Below are 18,854 nucleotides of genomic sequence, written 5' to 3'. Positions count from 1 at the left end.
ACCCACCCCACTTTCAAAATCATTTCATTCACAAGACCTCCACCCCTTCTGAAGTTCCCTCAGGGGCAATTGTGATAGTAAAAGGTAAAGGGACCCCTGACCATTAGGTCCAGTCGTGACCGACTCGGGTTGCGGCGCTCATCTCGCTTTACTGGCCGAGGGAGCCAGTGTACAGGTCATGTGGCCAGCATGACTAAGCCGCTTCTGGCGAACCAGAGCAGCGCACGGAAACGCCATTTACCTTCCCGCCGGAGCGGTACCTATTTATCTACTTGCACTTTGACGTGCTTTCGAACTGCTAGGTTGGCAGGAGCAGGGAACGAGCAACGGGAGCTCACCCCGTCGCAGGGATTTGAACCGCTGACCTTCTGATCGGCAAGTCCTAGGCTCTGTGGTTTAACCCACAGCGCCACCTGCATCCCACCATTGTGATAGTACCAAGGTGCATATGAGTAACAACATTATTACGCTGATTAGACTTAAGAGGCCCCAAATATCAGCAGGTGTATAAGCAGAGCCTTTACTTCAAACAATATGGCTGACTTACCTCTTCAGCAACATTCCTATGGCTGCAGGTGACTAAATGACAGTAACAAGAAGAATTCCACACAGACGTAAGGTAATGTAAAAATGTGTTTATTCTAAATTACTTTCACAACAGTGAAAATTAGTGAATCACAATGGTGTTGCACGGTGGTGCCATCTTTTGCTAACCATAGGCCAAGTACAATCAATACATGATTTTTTTTTGGGGGGGGGGGAGAGAGAAAGGATACAAATACAAAAAAAAAAAAAAACCCAACACAGCAGGGGAAAGGGGAACTCCAGAGGCCATTTCAAACCCACAAGTAAAATATGACATTCCAGAGGGGAAGCCGTGTTTGTATGTAGAAATTCAAACAGCAGAGTGTTTTTCTGGCACCTTAAAAAGCAGGTTAGACTGCAAAATCTTCTGCCTCCATTAAAGACAACTCCAACAGATGCAGGCAACAGAGTGGGGCTGTAGAGTCCATGAAAGTTTACACTACAGTAAACTTGCTGGTCTTTAAGATGCCACAAAACCCTTTGCTGTTTCAGGAAAATATGGAGACTGGACCGTTTGAACATTAAGTATACAACCCACACGAGCCATTATCAGTGGGACTCACCCCAATCCAGCACCTTCTGAATCAGGCTAGGTACTTTTGTGGTCACCTTGGTTGACAGATCCCCTTCTGCTCAGGTAGCAGCTGGCAAAAATATAATACTCCACATGTTTAAAAGGTCCAAGGCAGTTAAATCTGCTTTAATATTTTAAATCCGTAACAATTTTCTCTTTCCCAATTGCCACAGATTTTATTCTTAAAAAAAAAAAAAAAGCTTTACAGCAAACCGTTTAACAAGATTGCTTTCAGAAGGGCAGCTTTAGTTCCATGGTATTCATTTTCATGAACTGTAAAAAGAAGGAAATGCCAGAGATCCCTTATATATTATGATGGTATTCACTTTACCCTATCAACAGTAGGTGGCACCATCTTTCCCCCTAACAAAGCAAATCTAAGCTATGCAGGTTCTGGGAGGCAGCACAGGTTACAGTCTTTTTTATGTCGCTGACAGGCCCTTGAGCACTTTTTGGAAAACCATAGACAGAAGGATTTTACATTTTAAAAAAGGGAAACGCTCTCACTGTGACTACTGGGGATGCAAGGTCAACCATCCTGGTTTCTACTGTGGGAATGACTGGTTTTTACTATGCTATCAGACCTTAGTCAAAAAAAAAGAAGCCCCCTTATGCAATTTGTTCTTTTCAGTATTGCTGGCTGCGATTTGTTCAGCAACTCATAAAAAATCGCTGCTACAGAAATTGGGAAAGGAGTAGGGAGCAAAAACGAGATCAAAAGCACTGCAAAACAAGAGAGAAACCCAGGAGTCTTTGAGAAGAGACCCTTAGATTTACAAGAAAGTGTGAGGTCAGGGAGTGAGGAAGGTTCATTTTTGGTCCTGTGAATCTCCCAGGATTCAACAGCAACAGTTTTAAAGCAATATTCCCAGGCTTCTTCCACTCCTGCAAAGGAATCCCTTGTGTAAATAGTTCAGATCCATTTAAGTGGGATGCTCTTCCATGTGGGTCCCACTGAAACGAAGAACAAGCTCCCCCAACCTGGTGAGATTTTGGATTACAAATGTGGGGAACCCTTGGCTCTCCAGATGCTGTTGAACAAGAATTCCCATCATCCCTGGCCATTGGTGATATGCATTGTGGCTAAGAAGGGCCGCAGGTCCCCCACTCCCAGACTACAACATATGGAGAGACAACAAGGCTGGGAAAGGTGGAAACCAGAGCATGGCTCTGATTTGTTTCAATGGGGCTTGTGTAGGAGAGCTCCTGCTCATGATCAACCCTTCAAAATATTATCTTTGGTCATCTGAAAAAGCTCACGCACTAACTAATGACCCCTTGGAGCTTGAGAACAAGCCCCCAAGTTAGGCTGTTATTCTCAATATGCAGAAACTCTTATGGGGGAGGAACAAAATGCTCAAAAGAAGATTGTCCTCCATTTTCCCCAAACCAACCATTCCAAGAAGTTGGGGGACGGGGAGACGACAATGTTGGATTCATCTCAGGAAGGAGCAAATGAGTGTCAATGACTACAGTAACCAGAACTGTCTATATCCAAATTAAGAGCTGAAAGCTGTTATACAAGTTTTAGGAAAACAACACTGCTTTCATCCATGCGGAAGTGTGCTGTGCAACAAGCCCAGAGGGGACCCCTCTGGTGTCCAACATCCCCACCCCCAGCCCTGAGATGAGAGAACCTGCCCCATCTGGTTCCAGGAAGTTTTGGGTATTTTATTGTTTCAGGGTGAGAGAGTCTCTTATCCCTTAACTTGTTTAAATATCCCTGGGAAAAGGCCAGCCAGGTGGGAAACAGGAGGAAGTGAATACTCCTAAGGTGATCTCACCTGCCACCTGATGGTCTTCCCAAGTTGTACTCACATAAGAAGACAATTTCCAGGAGCAAGTTGGGTTTCGGTCAATCTATGCAACTGGATTCTGAAGCAGTCGGTCCATTGATCTCCCTTCAGTGCTGTTGGGTTGCAAGGCTCACCTGAGAAACAGGACAAGTGTTTCCATGCCTGGCCTTGCCACCCACTCTCCCTCCAGGGCCAGCACCTGGTTTAATGGCTTGGCACATGATTTCAAACAATGCTCCCTCTTGGCATGTGGAGCTCAAAGCTAGGTTCACAGCCTTAGCCAGTTACCTGTTGCGTGACACATGGCTGGACTTTAGAATGCTTTTAAAGAGAGACCTTTAATTCCATTTACTCTGGCGTAATAAGCAAGAGTCCTCCTCCCACTGCAGCAGACATCGGGGCTTGCGGGAGCCCATGAGCTATGGAACCAGACACCGAGAGGCTGGCAGTGGGGCACGGAGAAGAAGAAGCAGTCGTCTGTGACCAGTTCGGAGCCCCACAAACCATGGTATAATACAGGGCAAGGTTAAGCGATCAAGAGCCAGAACATGATCACCAGGGCCACAAACAGGAAGAGGCGGGACAGGAACTGTTCGTCCACATACTGGGGAGTCCCTGGAACCGCTGGGAAGACAGAAAGAAAAGGGAACCTCTCTCAGCAAACAAAAGCAGTGTATTTCCAGATCCAATAGCAGAAAAGCATGGAATCAGCCGCCATTCTGCATCTTCATTATAAGACTTCCCTAGGCCCTTTCAACTGTCCCAAGTTATCTGAAGGATTGCTTGAACCCATATCAACAATGGCAGCCTTCCTCATTTGCTCACTGCCTCGGTTAGTGAAAATGGCAGGGGTGACAGGGCCTTTTCAGTGGTAGCACCCTGGATTTGCAGTTTGCTACCTGTCAACATTCAAAACATCAGCACACTGCAGGCCTCTGAGAAGGCTCTGAAGACTCTGTTTCAGCAAACGATATATTATATTTCTGCTCTGTGAAATGGATAAACCGGGTTGTTTTGGTTCTGGGTTGTGTACGTGTTTTATTATTGCTGGATCATTTCACTTTTATAGTGGCTCAGAATTTGCTGAAACATTGCGTTTTGCATTGCTGTTACATTCTGGAAATATATATTACATAAGCCACCCTGGGGAGAGCTTTGCTCAGAAAGCCAGCCTGTGATTTAAACAAAAATAATAATAATAGTGATATCCCCTATTGGGACGTGGGTGGCGCTGTGGGTTAAACCACAGAGCCTAGAACTTGCCGATCAGAAGGTCGGCGGTTCGAATCCCCGCGGCGGGGTGAGCTCCTGTTGCTCGGTCCCTGCTCCTGCCAACCTAGCAGTTCGAAAGCACGTCAAAGTGCAAGTAGATAAATAGGTACCACTCTGGCGGGAAGGTAAACGGCATTTCCGTGTGCTGCTCTGGTTCGCCAGAAGCGGCTTAGTCATGATGGCCACATGACCTGGAAGCTGTACACCGGCTCCCACCGCCAATAAAGCGAGATGAGCGCCGCAACCCCAGAGTCGGTCACGACTCGACCTAATGGTCAGGGGTTCCTTTACTAGTGATATCCCCACATCTTGTATTGTTGTGACTCCCTGCATATAGCCAGAGCTAAGAAGGACAAGGCAACAGCCGCAGTGTCCATGAAAAAAGCAGAAAGGTGATCAAGTAAGGATAGAGCGCCTGTCACTGAAAACACCCAGCACATTTCAAGTTGAAAGCGTTTGTTTTAAGAAGTCTCTGTTAGCAAATGGCAGAGTAAAAAATTAATTCTTAAGTAGTACAAACCCACAAGGGTTTTCAGATTTGCTTTCAAATCTTGACATAAGAGACAGGAAACTTAATATATTCTGTGGTGGACATGAAATACATTTACGTCAAAGGACACCGAAGCCCCAAAGTTATGTCAAAGGCTTTGGCTCATGAACAAAGGAGGGAGCCTGCTCAGGATTCAGGGCCACCGTAAGTGACTCAACTGGTTTTACTCCATATAGAGAGCACTGATGCTAATCAGCTTGGAGGCTGTTCCTTACAAACTACCAGTGAGAATCACTTCACAGGTGAACTGCTAAGCAGAAATGTATTGTTCTCACTTTGTACTTAAAAAGCAAAACAAAAATGGAACAGAAGATAAGCAGCACTCATCTGATTGAAGTTTTAAAAACAGAATAGCTTATCTATATTTAAAGGGTTCTAAACAAATGAATCATCAGGACTTACCCCTGGTTACACAAACAGCAACGTAAGAACAATGGACAGGTGCCAGCTTTTTTTTGATCTGCCAGTCCTATAATTTGGTGAGTGCAACCAATGATTTGCGGGCTTGCTAGGGTTTTTTTTTTATTTGAAAGTGCTCCTTACCTGGTGGAGGCCGACCGTCGTTTATGTTGAATGCTGTAGCGAATATACCAAAAGGAAATGCCCCAATTCCAAACGACATTTGAAAGCCTCCATCGCCAAACCCAAAACCTTGGAAGCCCTGGAAAGAACCACAAATGGGGGAGGGAATAATGAAACCTTCCAAGCATGCTAGTTTACAAAGTGAAATGCTGACCTGTTTGCCTTCTCTATGATTTACTATGACTGGCCCCTGGCTGTGTGCCATGATTTACACACCCACCCACCCACCCACCCACCCACTCACCCACACCCGCACCTCTCTCATGAGCCCAAAGTGTCCCCTCACAGAAGAGCCTGCTCACTGTATCTCTGCACGATTTCCTGCTCTCGCCTCTTTCCACTTAGCCTCTGATGGGGACGTCTGGATTGCCCTGTCACTTCTGAGGCAGAGATGCAGCAAGACACCTTCTCTTAGAGACCATTATCTCTTTGCATCTTTATAAATTACAAGGCCTGCCAACAGAAGCCACAACACAGGCAGAAACATAGGGACCCAGCTCCTTTCCTCCTTACTACAGTCTGAAAGGAATCCTTTTCGAGGTGGAGGAGTTTGTTTCCAATTTAGATCCAGAAAGTAAGTGTGACACACCTATCAAGAATGTGGGAAATGTTGCACCAGGATTTCACCAGCCTTCCACAACCTGGAGCTTTCCAGATAGTCTTGGTCTACAATTCCCATCAGCCTCAGCATCATATATGCTGGCTGGGGTTGATGGGAGTTGCAGTCCAATGAGAGAACTTGCCACAGCTGAGCCTGCCTCTCTCTTCACGTGGGACAGGCCACATGGCTTGTACTACCAGCTGCTGGCCACCTGATCAGAGACGGGGTATTCTGTGCTGATCCTCAAGGCCATGCCAGTAGAGCAGAATGCAAGCAAGGCTTTTGTGCTCCAGCAGTCTTAGTGCTGGCAGCAGCATCTGCTAAAAAGGTGCTCTCAAGTTCAGCTGCTGATTTAATAAGGCACCACCAACTCTGCAGGGAGTGCGGAGAAAAGAAAAAGGCTTCTTAATGACACCCAACAGAGCTGTTTGTTTGAAGCAATGAGGCCCACAGGTAGACCCTGGAGGCTCCAAGCTGCCTTGCATGGAAAAATGCAATTATTTCATCAGGTCAGGTGTGCTCCCCATCTTCATGCTAGGAAATTCTGCAGCCTGTCCAATATCTCTCAACCCCACACAGCCGGCTATTTATAACCCCCATGTCTACACACACTGTATGTTTACACATATCAATCTTCATTCCCCAGTAGCACAGACTTATTGGAGACCAACTATAATCAGAGGCTGTTTACATACACAGTCCCCACAGGCTTTCAAAATCCACATTTTTATAAAATCCTACAAAAAGGAAACATGGTTACTAAGAGCCAGTGTGGTGCAGTGTTTTCAGCATCAAAGTAAGAGACCTTAGGAGGACAGGGTTCAAACCGTTGTTCAGCCATGAGGCTCACTGAGTGACCTCTGGCCATTTAATCTCTCTGCTTAACCTACCTCACAGGATTGTTGTGAGGATGAGGAAGAGTGGGACAGCTGATCAGTGCTGTCTTCAAGTCCCACTTTTGGCAGGAATCGGCTTTGTTCAGGACCTCCGGTTGGGAGCTCTCAAGCAGAATCAATCCCAGTGACACTGAATTTAAGAACTGTGCTTGCCAAGAAACTATTTGGAGCACATTTTAAGGCTTCCAGTTGTTTCTTTGTGGCTGTATTTTTACTTGCTCCACACCTGATGCAATATATTGTGACATGTGAGGCAGATGGGTATGGCTTGAGGGAAAACAGCCTCATGGGCCAAATTAGGTCCACGGGCTGGAGGTTCCTGACCACAGGGCTAAAAGAATGTACAAGGGGCCAACAGGTGCCCAGAGGAGAAGGAAAATCATTCTCCAACCCAAGGAAAAGTATGGGAGAGTGGCAGGTCACCCAGTCTACTGTCTCCTGTAGGTTTGCCCTGTCTGGTGCCTTCCAGATGTCTTGGACTACAGCACCCATCAGCTCCGGCCAGCAGGCTGGCTGGGGCTGATAGGAGCTGTAGTCCAAGACATCTGGAAGGCACCAGACAGAACAAGGCTGTTCTGATGCTTTGGCTTAAGCTTGTATGTTGCTCTTCATAGCCCTAAGGGTGAGCAACATGCCTTTTTGTCTCATTTGTACTTCTGGGAGATACAGAAGTAACCCCCAAAGGCTGCAAATCGTAGCTTACTCACCCCTCTGTTTTCCGGCTCAGGTCTCTGGCCTTGAGGCCGTGGTGGTGTCTTCTCTCTGCAAGAGACAATTCATTCAGTCAAGCCCAGCCCAGCTCTGGTCAACTCTGGGACCTGATGAACACCACCTGGACCCAAGAGTTCCTTTCTTTCCTTCCACTGCATTCCAGCCATGGGGGATGGGGTAGCTGAAGAGGTGTTTCCATGCCTATCTTCCTCTTTAATTGCTGGCCTATGTTGAAACTCTTATCATTATTATTTGAGAGAGAGAGAGACAGAGAGTGTTGCATCAGTGTGACCATCACAGACTGTAAGAGGGTGGAGACCTTTCACAATAGTGGAATATAGGAAGCTGCTTGACATCAAGTTAGACCATTGCTCCACCTAGCTCACTACGGTCTACTCTGACTGGCAGCAACTCTTTGGGGTTTAAGGCAGGAAGTATTTTCCCAGCCCTCCCTGGAAAGGCCACTGGGGATTGAACCTGGGACTTTTTGTCTGCAAAGCAGATGTTCTACCACTGAGTGACAGCCCGACACTATACTGAGTCAGTCCACTGACCCATCCAACTCAGTATTGCCTACCCTGACTGACATCAGATCTCCAGAGTTTCAGGAAGGAATCTTTCCCCAGCTTTAACTGGAAATGCCAAGGGTTGAACCTTTGCATTTGAGGCAAGGGGGCAGCAGCTGGGTGATGGAGCTGCAAATGACTATCAGACTTCAATAAGCTGGTAGTACTACTACTACTACTAATAATAATAATAATATACACCACCCATCTAGCTGGGTTGCCCCAGTCACTCTGAGAGGCTTCCAACGCACATAAAAACATAATCAAACATGAAAAACTTCTCGATACAGAGCTGTCTTCAGATGTCTTCTAAAAGTTGTATAGTTATTTATCTCCTTGACATCTGATGGGAGGGCGTTCCACAGGGAGGGTGCAACTGCCGAGAAGGCTCTCTGCCTGGTTTCCTGTAACCTCACTTCTCGCAGTTAAGGAATCACAGAATTGTAGAATTGGAAGGGACCCCAAGGCTCATCTAGTTCAGCCCCCTGCCAGGCAGGAATTGAGAACGTTTGATAGTCTAGTATATGAGTCACAACACTTTTCACTGCCACTTTTACAGTTTACAGCAATGCTTCATAGCATAATGAAATGTCTTTTGCACTGATGTGCCTATTGGGGCTGATGTTATCAGACTGGTTTCTTTTAAAGAGCAGCTCAAGTTACTTATTCCTACAGATCCACATTGCATAATTCTAAATCCTTAGAAACACTCAGGATCTCAAATGCATTTTCATGAACAGTGTTGCCCAGTTCTCATGCTCTAATCAGCCTTGTCTATCAGCCTGCAGTGAAGGGGAGTAGCGAAGTTCTCGTACACAGGCAAATGCTCCAATTCCAGCTCAAATTATTTCCACAGGTTAACAAATTAAACTAAATAGTTTTAATTGGATTTTGAATTAATGTGCAACTAATTGTTGTTGTTCTCAAATTGACGGTGTTATTATCTTCCTTAGTGGGTTATGCTAAGTGCCATTCTGTATAATGCTTTTTTTAATAGTGTAGTACACTAGGGGGCATTGGGGATGAGTTTATGGAACCAAGGGGGTGGCAGCCCAAAAGGGTTTGGGAACCACTGCTACAGACAGTTCAAGCAGGGAGATTTTAAAAGATAAGACTACAGATGGGTGAAGGCTTTGCAGGCATTTGGCAACAATATCACCTAAACACACCACGTTCACTTCTGAAAATCCCACTCCATAAGGGCTTGTGGCTCCCACAAAAGAAAGGCTGTTTTTGTAACACAGGCATGGGGCACCTTTGGCTCTCCTGATGTTGCTGAATTACAACTCCCATCATCCCTGACCATTGGCCATGCTTCCTGCGGGCCAGTGGGAGCTGTAGTTCAGCAACAGCTGGAAGGCCGCAGGTTCCACACCCCTACAGCTGTAGGAAATAGCTTCCAACATTCTTACCTGGGGTCCTGCTGTCCGGTGCTGCCCCTTCCATAAAGTGGGATGACCTTGTCGCGGCTGATACCTGCTTTACATACAGGACACACCTGCCGATTGGGCCTGGTCTCTAACCACTGAAAAGGCAGGAAAGAACGAACAAACCTGAGCAAGAGACTAGAGATGTGCCTTGCATGAAGCACACAGGACTCCCTGTTGTGCAATTCCCTTCCTAGAGAGGCTGGTCTGGCTCCTTCCTTACTATCTTTCCATCAGCAGCCCAAGACCTCCCTGTTCAGAAAGGCCTTTGGAAACGAGGTGCAATCAGTATTTTAATGCTGGTTCTGAATGTGATTTATTTTATTTTAAATATGGTTTTTAACTAGTTTGTTTTCATCCCTTTGTGTTTTAGAACAAGGTTTGTAAAATGCTGTAAGTCTCCTTGAATCAAATTTGGGAGAAAGGTGGGATTTAAATACATTAACAAATCAGAATCATAATACCACCACCGAAAGCATATGCTAAGTGTCATCGCATGTGCCATTCACAAAATCTTCTGGGCACAAGGAATCATCTCCGCCTCTCCGCCACTGCCAAACATCTTTTCATGCTCTCAGCACTTTGGGACCATTTTTACTGCATGGTTCTGTGGCAGCAATTTCCCAATCTGGCTCCCTTTAGATATTTCACTCTAAAACACCTTCATTTCAGCCAGCATGTACTTCAACTCCCCAGCATTGTACAGCTGTGCTGGCTGAGGCCAGTGGGACCTGGAATCTACAGCATCTGGAGGGCCCCAGGTTGACAAAGGCTATTGTGTGGCATGCAGACTCTTCTACCACTTTTGTGGCCTGACCCACACTTTTTCCTCAGCATCCCTTAACATACAACAGGCCACAACTCTTGCCTCAGGCCTTTAAGCTGCACACTAACATATGGCCTCTCCCACCCCAGTATTTGGAAGTTGGTGCAGGGCACAGAGATGGAAACTCCTCACTTTTGCCAGTGACAAAAGCAGGTGACACTGACGTAACCTCATTTTCATATTTATACTGACCTACCTTTACAGAGCTGTTGCACCAAGAGAGTGTACAAAAGTGCTCTGAACACTCAGCCACCTCGCAGATACTTATTATTTATCTGTGCCATCTCACTGAAACCAATAGAAGCTTCCAACAAAGAACAATCACCCCCACAGAAAAAGCTGCAGATTACAAACTATTGCATGCAAACGGTTATTAGCAGATTGGGTTGCCCTAGAGATCTCTGGTGCACAGGCACCATTTAGAAACTGAAAGGGATATTGCACCTTCTCAGTTCCCCCAGAGAGCTGAGGGGTTGACTGAGCAAGAGGAGCTGATGAAAGACAAAGCAAAAGAAAAGCTAGCTGCCTTACCTGGTGTAAACAAGGCCAACTGTTGAGAATCCCAGAATGATTTGTTCACAGGGCAGGAGGAGAGCAGCGGTGGAGGCAGGAGGAGAAAAGGGAGAGAGATCAAAATACACTGAGCAAGCAATAGACTGGAATCCAGCCCTGCCGGTTCCACAGTTGGGTATTAAAACAATAATATTTAAGTAAGAAAGCAGCTAGGGGTGGTTTTTTTAAAAAAAATTGCTTCACTTCCAGATAGTACAATTTGCTTCTCTTCTAGGTAGTACCAAGCCTTATGCAGTTGAGGGAGTTGGATATGGTTAGCCTGGATAAGACTGAGATATGATATGAAAGCCATCTTCAAATATCTAAAGTGCTGTCGCAATGTTGCATGAAAGATGAAGCAAGCTTGCATTATCCTGTTCCAGAGGGTGGGACCAGATCCAATGGATTCAAATTACAAGGAAGGTTAGACCAAGTAAACATTAGGAAGAACTTTCTGGCAATAAGGGCTGTTCGATAGTGGAACAGGCTCCTTCGGAAGGTGATGGACTCTCCTTCACTGGAGGTTTTTAAAGAGAGGTTTGGTGGCAGTCTGTCAGGGGTTCTTTAGCATTCCTGCATTGCACTCAGATGGCAGATGGCCAGCCTGCAGATTTCCCCAGTGCATCAGAAATTCCTGTTCATGCATTATTTTATTTTAAGTAATGATAGGAATGGAGGGAGAAGGAAAATCTGGCTTATACAGCTGTCCTGGGCACACACTCTAAAATGGGCACGAGGCAGAGGGGTGGAGAGAATCACCCCAACTTTACCTAGAGGCAGCTGAGCTTTACATTCCAGCAGCCTCAGAAAAAGAAGAACCCAACACAGTGAAACTGGAGTATGCAAATGGAGCATGAACTAACAGGACCACACGAGGGTATTTTGGGCTGAGAGTTGTTTCCGCACAGGCGTGGCAGCATCTAGAACTGGCTTCTCACCAGCGCTGTGGAAAAGCAAGCCAAAGGCCTTCCTCAACCTGGCGTCCCCTCCATACAACGACTTAGCCAGTGTTCAGGGACAATGGAAGTTATGTTCCCAATAAGAACAAGAATAATGATGATTTTTCCATAGCCGCTTTGTCTTATGGCCGATTTTATCATACATGTTTGAATACACATTCATTCACCACTTAAGGCATTCTCTATTAAACAGTTTATACATTCACAATCAAATATGTAAAACAGCAAAACTGCACTCATGCCAGTCCCCAGGCTCTGCCACGCTCAAGGTTTACCACAGCACTGAGGGCAGGGCTCTCCAGGTAAAGGTGTGGCACTAGGAAAGCAGGTCTTACAGTGGCTCTCACTGAGTTCCATGAACAAGTGCATCCCAGACCACAGCAGGGGCCTGATCCTAGCACACCTAGCATCACTGTGCCCACAACTGCACCCCTTTCATACACCCTCATGGGATTAAACAGCTGCCATTCATTCCCATGGGAAGAATGCAAAGAGCCAGATGTGGGGAACTGAACTTCCCAACTGACACCTGGCTGGCAGGGGCACTGCCAAGGAGAGAGACGAGTGAGGGGCACACACAGGAGTGGGAGTGGAGAAGCAGTATTTGTTTGAGGGTTTAAAAAAAAAACAAAAAACCCCACACAAACTTTTCTAACATTTATGTAGGCAACTCAAGAGCTTGGCGTAGAAAGCAGATGAACAACTGGCCAAGAGCACCAGGATACTGACCAGAAGAGGTGCCCACATAGGCTGATCACAGCATCCTTGGCCGTATCCAAACAGATGTTGCACTCGAAAGTGCTGTCCTGGCTTGCCCCGTCCCCGCTGCTGCTGTTGCCACTGGTCCCGCCAGCATTGTTGCTTTCGGTGGAGGTAGAAGCTGCTGGCCCTTTGCTGGCCATTCTTGTCACACCCAGGTCAGGAAATTTTTAATGCAATTGAACTCTGAGAGAGAGAGAAAGAAAGAAAGAAAGAAAGAAAGAAAGAAAGAAAGAAAGAGAATTTAGGGGACGCCATTATATTATTTCCCTAATCCAGACCCAAGGAGGAGATGGTGGCACTACCGTATGCCTCCAACCTGGCATCCTCCACAGGTTTTGGAGTAAAGCTGGGCTGGCTGGTGCTTAAGTACAAACACCTGGAGGGCACCAGATTGAGGAAAATAATACTCTATAGTGTTTATTTTTGTACAGTGAAAGCCCTCAGGCCATTTTTTATCGTAGTCCAGAGAAATCTTGGGCAAGCTGAGCAACAACCTGGTTTTAATATACCCTCATGACTGGCACTGATGGGACCAAAGCAATCTCTAGGCCTCCCAGTGAGTTCCCTGCTTGTTTCTTTTAACCGAGCCCCACAACATTTAGCATAGCAGTTTACAAACACTCCCTGAAGTTCAGTGCATGATAATATTAATACATCCAAAGCCTTTTTTGGTTTTTTAATTCATGGCACTTCCCAGTGGGCTTGGCACAGCTAAAGCTGGGGATGGGTTTAACAAAGATGCATGGATGCACAGCAGAACACCTTTGAGAATTAAACAGAATACGCTAAACAAACAAAAACTTTCTCAATTTGTATTCATTCAATTAATCTTAAGATCCTTCATTTCCAACTTAACAAAATCCACAGACAAGCCACCATATGTCTACAACTCAGGGTGTAAAAGCAATATACTGGCCCACTTATTGCAACAACATCCACCCTAACATTCAATTCAAAAGCTAAAAACAACCACCAACAATTAGACAAAACCATTGATTTCATTTGGCAGCTCCATGTTTTATGCATGAAAAAAATGACAGCAATTTAAACTGAGGAATCATTTACACTTTAACCAACTACTCAATGAATTTATTAAAATTCAAAGGTATCAAAGAAAACACAACCTGGAATTTAACAAACAGGACCCTCCCACTCATTGTTCAAAGAAAGGTTCTCCCTCTCATTCCTGCCACGCCAACAAACCAAAACATACATAAACATGGGTGCTCTTGAAAACTCAGCTCACCAATTATAATTTATCTGCTGGCAAATGACTAATCAAACTTTCATAGATTACCCTACTAATTAAAGCTTACAGCATTTGTAAAACCCAGCAGTGTGTAAGCAGCTGAGAAGTCCACTTCTTACACAAGGGGACCCCCGTCTTAATACACTATGCGGCTCTTCCAAAAACAGAACCCCCTCCCTGCTATCTTATCATTTTGCCTCGCTTACCTGAAGCGAATTCAGCCCCTCTCTGCTTCCTTTCCTTGCAAAAACGCCAAAGGAGAAAGCACAAGTACTGAACCGGGACCTTATCCGCATCGCCACTTGGCTCCTGTGAAATGGTGCTTTTTGCATAGGGGAACGCAGCTCCACAGTGGGTCCAGAGCAGCTTAATGTCCACATCACCAGAACTTGGCAAGTGGGAAAGAGGAGGCACCTATTTCAACAGAACTCTTTTCATTCAGTTACATCATTTTGCAGGGGGCTCCCAAAGGGCAGCCTTGCAATCAGCTAGCAAGCTTTAATGGATGCAGCTTCTGAGCTCTACAGATTTTTCAGTATTTCAGCCACTGCTAGTAAAATCATGCATGCATTTCAAATGAAAAAGAAGTGGCAAAACACACACACACCTTCATTAAGCCAGACACTTCTCATGAAACATTAAGCTGCAAGCTTATGAACGTTCTAGTGGTTTCCTGCTTTGGAGAAAAGTTATCTAACCTGGACGTTACCCTTTTATATAAGTGTCTGCACCCAGGATATACATACACCTTGCTTTACATGTTGACTTCTCGAGGCTCTATTTCCCATTCTACTATACTGCCTTGGACCTTTGCTCCAGTTTTGCAATTCTCAGCTATCCTGAGCCTTCAAGTCACTCTGACAGCACAATCCTATCTATGCTTATTTGGAAGTAACCCCAGTTTGTTCAATGGACTTACTCCATAGTAAATATGTTTATGATTTTTATTTAAATAGTCTTTAAATAAAATATTGTATGAGCATTGTAACAAAGTCTTGTCATCTGTGACCACAAAATCTTTTGGATTAATTATGCACAGCTCACTAGACGCAAACGAGCTAACATCAAAAACAAAACAAAATCAATGCCTGTGGAATAGGGTTGGGAAAATCTCAGGTGGTCACTCATCCAGGCAGCTAAAATTTGTATTTTGACACACATGATTTTTCAAATACTTCTTTGTCTCTTTACAGGGCTGAACATTAGGGACCCAAAATATTTTTCCAGACCAGGCGATTAACTGGATAACTTTGGGAGGGACTGCCCAGATCACCTCAATGTGATCTCCTGCACAGATGTTCATTTCATTTCACGCTCTTAACATACTAGTTCCTAAGAAAATAAAAAAATTGTCCAGCAGCACCTTAGAGACCAACTTAGTTTGTTCTTGGTATAAGCTTTTGTGTGCACATGAAAGCTTATACCAAGAACAAACTTAGTTGGTCTCTAAGGTGCCACTGGATAATTTGTTTAGTTTTTTATATATTTCGACTGTGTCAAACCAACACAGCTACCTACCTGAATCAAGTTCCTAAGAAAACATTTAGCATGCATTATTCCTTTATTCTGGAAAAAATATATATCCAATTTAACCTGTTAGATCATGCATGTAAATTATCTCCATGTCTGGAATAGTTCTGCATTAATACATTTATAGTAAAGTCTTTTGACTTCACCCTTAAAGGCACACTCCTCCATTGTCTCCCGAGCCAGACGGATTCCAGAAACAACAAAGTAAGGTCTATATCTGCACATGCCCAAGCATGGTGGTGGTGGTTGTTTTAAAAAGGCAGCCACCATCCTATGTAACTAATTGGGAGTAAACCCTGCTGAACTCAGTGGCACTTACTTTTGGGAAAATATCTGTGCCATTTAACTGAGACACACAAAGGCCATTCTTGAAGAAGAATAGAGGAACAACATCAGAAAATTCCACAAGTCAAATGCAGCTTCTACCAACAGTCTTTGCAAAATGCTCTGGTTTTGAATGGATAAAAATGAAGAAACACATAGGAATAAATCACCAGCACTTACACAGAATTTATAAACAATCTTAACAATGAACAACACTAATTGAATGGAATGAAGTAAGACCAGTTCACTCAGTATTTTTCATGTATCAGTTAAGGGTCTTGCACCATGCCTGCACCAAGATGTAAAGGCCTGGGGCGACCCGAGAGATTCAACATAACAGCAAATTTTTGCCTATACAGCCTGATACAGGGGGAAATGGAGTCTTTGGGGAACACACATAAAACAAGCCTTTTAAAAGTTTAGAACTGAAAGCTATGGCTACATGCTATTAAAAAGCATACTAACAGCAATCCTGGCTTGGTTACATTTTGCTGGATATATCGCTAGTCTTTTAATGTTGTAATCTGTTCATTACAAGAAGAGGGCTCATTTTCTGAGCTGCTACTCTATTCTATTTTATTTCAGAATTTATTAGCCACTCTACAATCAGAGAATACCCAAGTGATGCACAGGAATTGAATATAAAACCCAAGAGAGAAAACTGCAGGAAAAAAACACTTCAGTCTGATAACATGGAAGTCTACACACTATTCTGAATCCCAAAATCTTTGGTTTTGTTAGGCCTCCCTGTAGCTGATCACCACAGGAATGCAGTGAGGGGGAGGGGCACCTCTCTTCCTCACTCTGCACTACAAGGCAAGAAGTACATTTTAAAGTTTAACAAATAAGAGGTAGTGTGCTGGGCTGTTGGTTCATCTAGTCCAGTATCCTGCTTTCAAACATGGTCACCTTGGTGCTTTCAGAAAGGACTTGAAGGTGTGTACTTTCCTAAATACCAGTAAAGTGTATTTTTTAAAAGAACTTGAAGTTGACAGCCCATCCCCCATAGCAACTGATATTCAGAGGTAGATACTGTCCCTGAACATGACGGTTCCAATTTGCTACCATGGCCAAGAAATGTCTGCAGACCCTTCCTCCTCTTTGAATGCATCAAATCCTGCAATTCCTGTTGCAGACCATTTACAATCACAGAAATAAGGAGGGTCCAAAAAGAATACATCTCAAGTGTGAAGATTTTGTGTGAGTTTTAATATGTTTTTAGTTTTTCAATGGTTTTATTTTTAAATGTTTTAAGCAGTTGTTTTTAACAATCATTTATATATGGAGAGAGAGTAAACTGCTTTGAGACATCCCCCCCTTTTTTTTACAATCAAACAGTATATAGATTCTATAAAACAAATAAAAGCCACAGTGCAAACATGCCAAGTCTTCAGCATGAGACCGCCAGTATACCACAGCAGCTACAGTGTTGGACCAGGACCTGGGAGAGAGAGTAAGGTTCAAATCCCACCACAGCCATGAAGCTCACTGGGAGACCTTGGGCCAGTCACTGTCTCTCTAGTCCTAACCTACCTCACAGGGTTGTTGCAATGATAAAATGGACAAGGGGAGGAACATGCCAGACACTTAGAGCTCCTTGGAGAAAAGGTTGTTGTTGTTTAGTCGTTTAGTTGTGTCTGACTCTTCGTGACCCCATGGACCAGAGCACGCCAGGCACTCCTGTCTTCCACTGCCTCCCGTAGGATATAATAAATAGCAATACAGTGGTACCTCGGGTTACAGACACTTCAGGTTACAGACGCTTCAGGTTACAGACTCCGCTAACCCAGAAATAGTACCTCGGGTTAAGATCTTTGCTTCAGGATGAGAACAGAAATCGTGCGGTGGCAGCGGGAGGCCCCATTAGCTAAAGTCGTACCTCAGGTTAAGAATAGTTTCAGGTTAAGAACGGACCTCCAGAACGAATTAAGTTATTAACCCGAGGTACCACTGTAATAATGTTGGGGGAAATAAGGTTCTGTTCGGCTGCTACAACATCAACAACAATGTTGGGGAGAATAAGGCTCTACAGTATTCGGCTACAACAACAACATTGGGGAAAATAAGGCTGTACAGTGGTACCTCGGGTTAAGTACTTAATTCGTTCCAGAGGTCCGTTCTTAACCTGAAACTGTTCTTAACCTGAAGCACCACTTTAGCTAATGGGGCCTCCTGCTGCCTCCGTGCCATCGGAGCCCGATTTCTGTTCTTATCCTGAAGCAAAATTCTTAACCTGAAGCACTATTTCTGGGTTAGTGGAGTGTGTAACCTGAAGCGTATGTAACTCGAGGTACCACTGTATTCGGCTATCCTACCACTGATAGGCTCTCCCTCCCTACCCAGCTGGATTGGGCCAAGCTGGGATCCATGGAGATCCCACAGTGGTACCTCGGATCCCAGTACAGTGGTACCTTCAGGTTAAGAACAGTTTCAGGTTAACAACGGACCTCCGGAACGAATTAAGTACTTAACCCGAGGTACCACTGTATTCCGTTTCCAACAGCGGTCAGCCAGACGAGCCGCCCCCCCCCCGAAACTTTACATGAGGGAATGGTGAAAGGCAACATACTGAGCCTGACCAGCAGCCTCGACCCCCATACCCGCCACCCCACAGAGAGCGGGAGGCGAGTCGGGAGCCCCGGCACCTGCTCCCAAGGCGGAAATTCTCTCCTGACAGGCCCCCGGCCCGGCCCGGCCAAGGTCAAGCTCCCCCTTCGCCGACCCCGGGGACCTCCCCCTTGGCCTCCTGCGGGGCTCTCACCGGAGTCGGCGCGGGCTCCTCCGGCTGGCGCCTTCCGCCGCTCGCGGCCCTTCGCTCTCTCGAACTCCACCTCCGCCCGAACGGCAACTGTCACCTGATTTCTTCCCCTAGCCGGAAGCCCGGCCCCACAACAGGAAAGGGGGTCCCTTATCCCAAGGGCACACGCCGTCCCCCGGCGCGAAGGTTCTCCCTGTTGCCCCGGAGGCAGCCGCGACAAAGGTTCCGCCTGCCAAAAGGCCCGCCGCTCTACGGAGGCGGCTGCTTCCTCGAAGCCCGGGCCGAGTTCTGTGAGAAAGGTGGGGCCGAGCCAAGGGCCACGTCACTTTAATGT

At 45.4% G+C, this 18,854-nt stretch overlaps 2 protein-coding genes across 3 annotated transcripts in view; both read right to left on the bottom strand.

Annotated features, from left to right (window-relative positions):
* The window catches only part of DRG1 (developmentally regulated GTP binding protein 1), a 165,524-nt gene that overhangs the window by 121,284 nt on the left and 25,386 nt on the right, over positions 1-18,854 (bottom strand). The window lies entirely within an intron of this gene.
* On the bottom strand, positions 1,347-18,675 carry RNF185 (ring finger protein 185). 2 transcript variants are annotated; one of them, XM_080986516.1, is made up of 7 exons: positions 18,524-18,675; positions 12,627-12,842; positions 10,918-10,936; positions 9,546-9,658; positions 7,564-7,618; positions 5,321-5,438; positions 1,347-3,579 (listed from the first exon to the last, which is right to left on the bottom strand). In XM_080986516.1, exons 2-7 carry the CDS (start codon positions 12,797-12,799, stop codon positions 3,482-3,484), a joined length of 576 nt encoding a protein of 191 aa, XP_080842642.1. In that variant the 5' UTR covers positions 12,800-12,842; positions 18,524-18,675; the 3' UTR covers positions 1,347-3,481. The 2 variants fall into 2 exon arrangements, with proteins under 2 accessions (XP_080842642.1, XP_080842643.1); XM_080986517.1 differs by lacking the exon at positions 18,524-18,675 and adding an exon at positions 15,758-15,878.

Source organism: Podarcis pityusensis (genome assembly GCF_964106645.2).
Source record: "Podarcis pityusensis genome assembly, chromosome: 16".
Lineage (NCBI taxonomy): Eukaryota > Metazoa > Chordata > Lepidosauria > Squamata > Lacertidae > Podarcis > Podarcis pityusensis.
The sequence above is the reverse complement of the archived record's forward strand: the minus strand, read 5'-3'. Positions and strand labels throughout refer to the sequence as shown.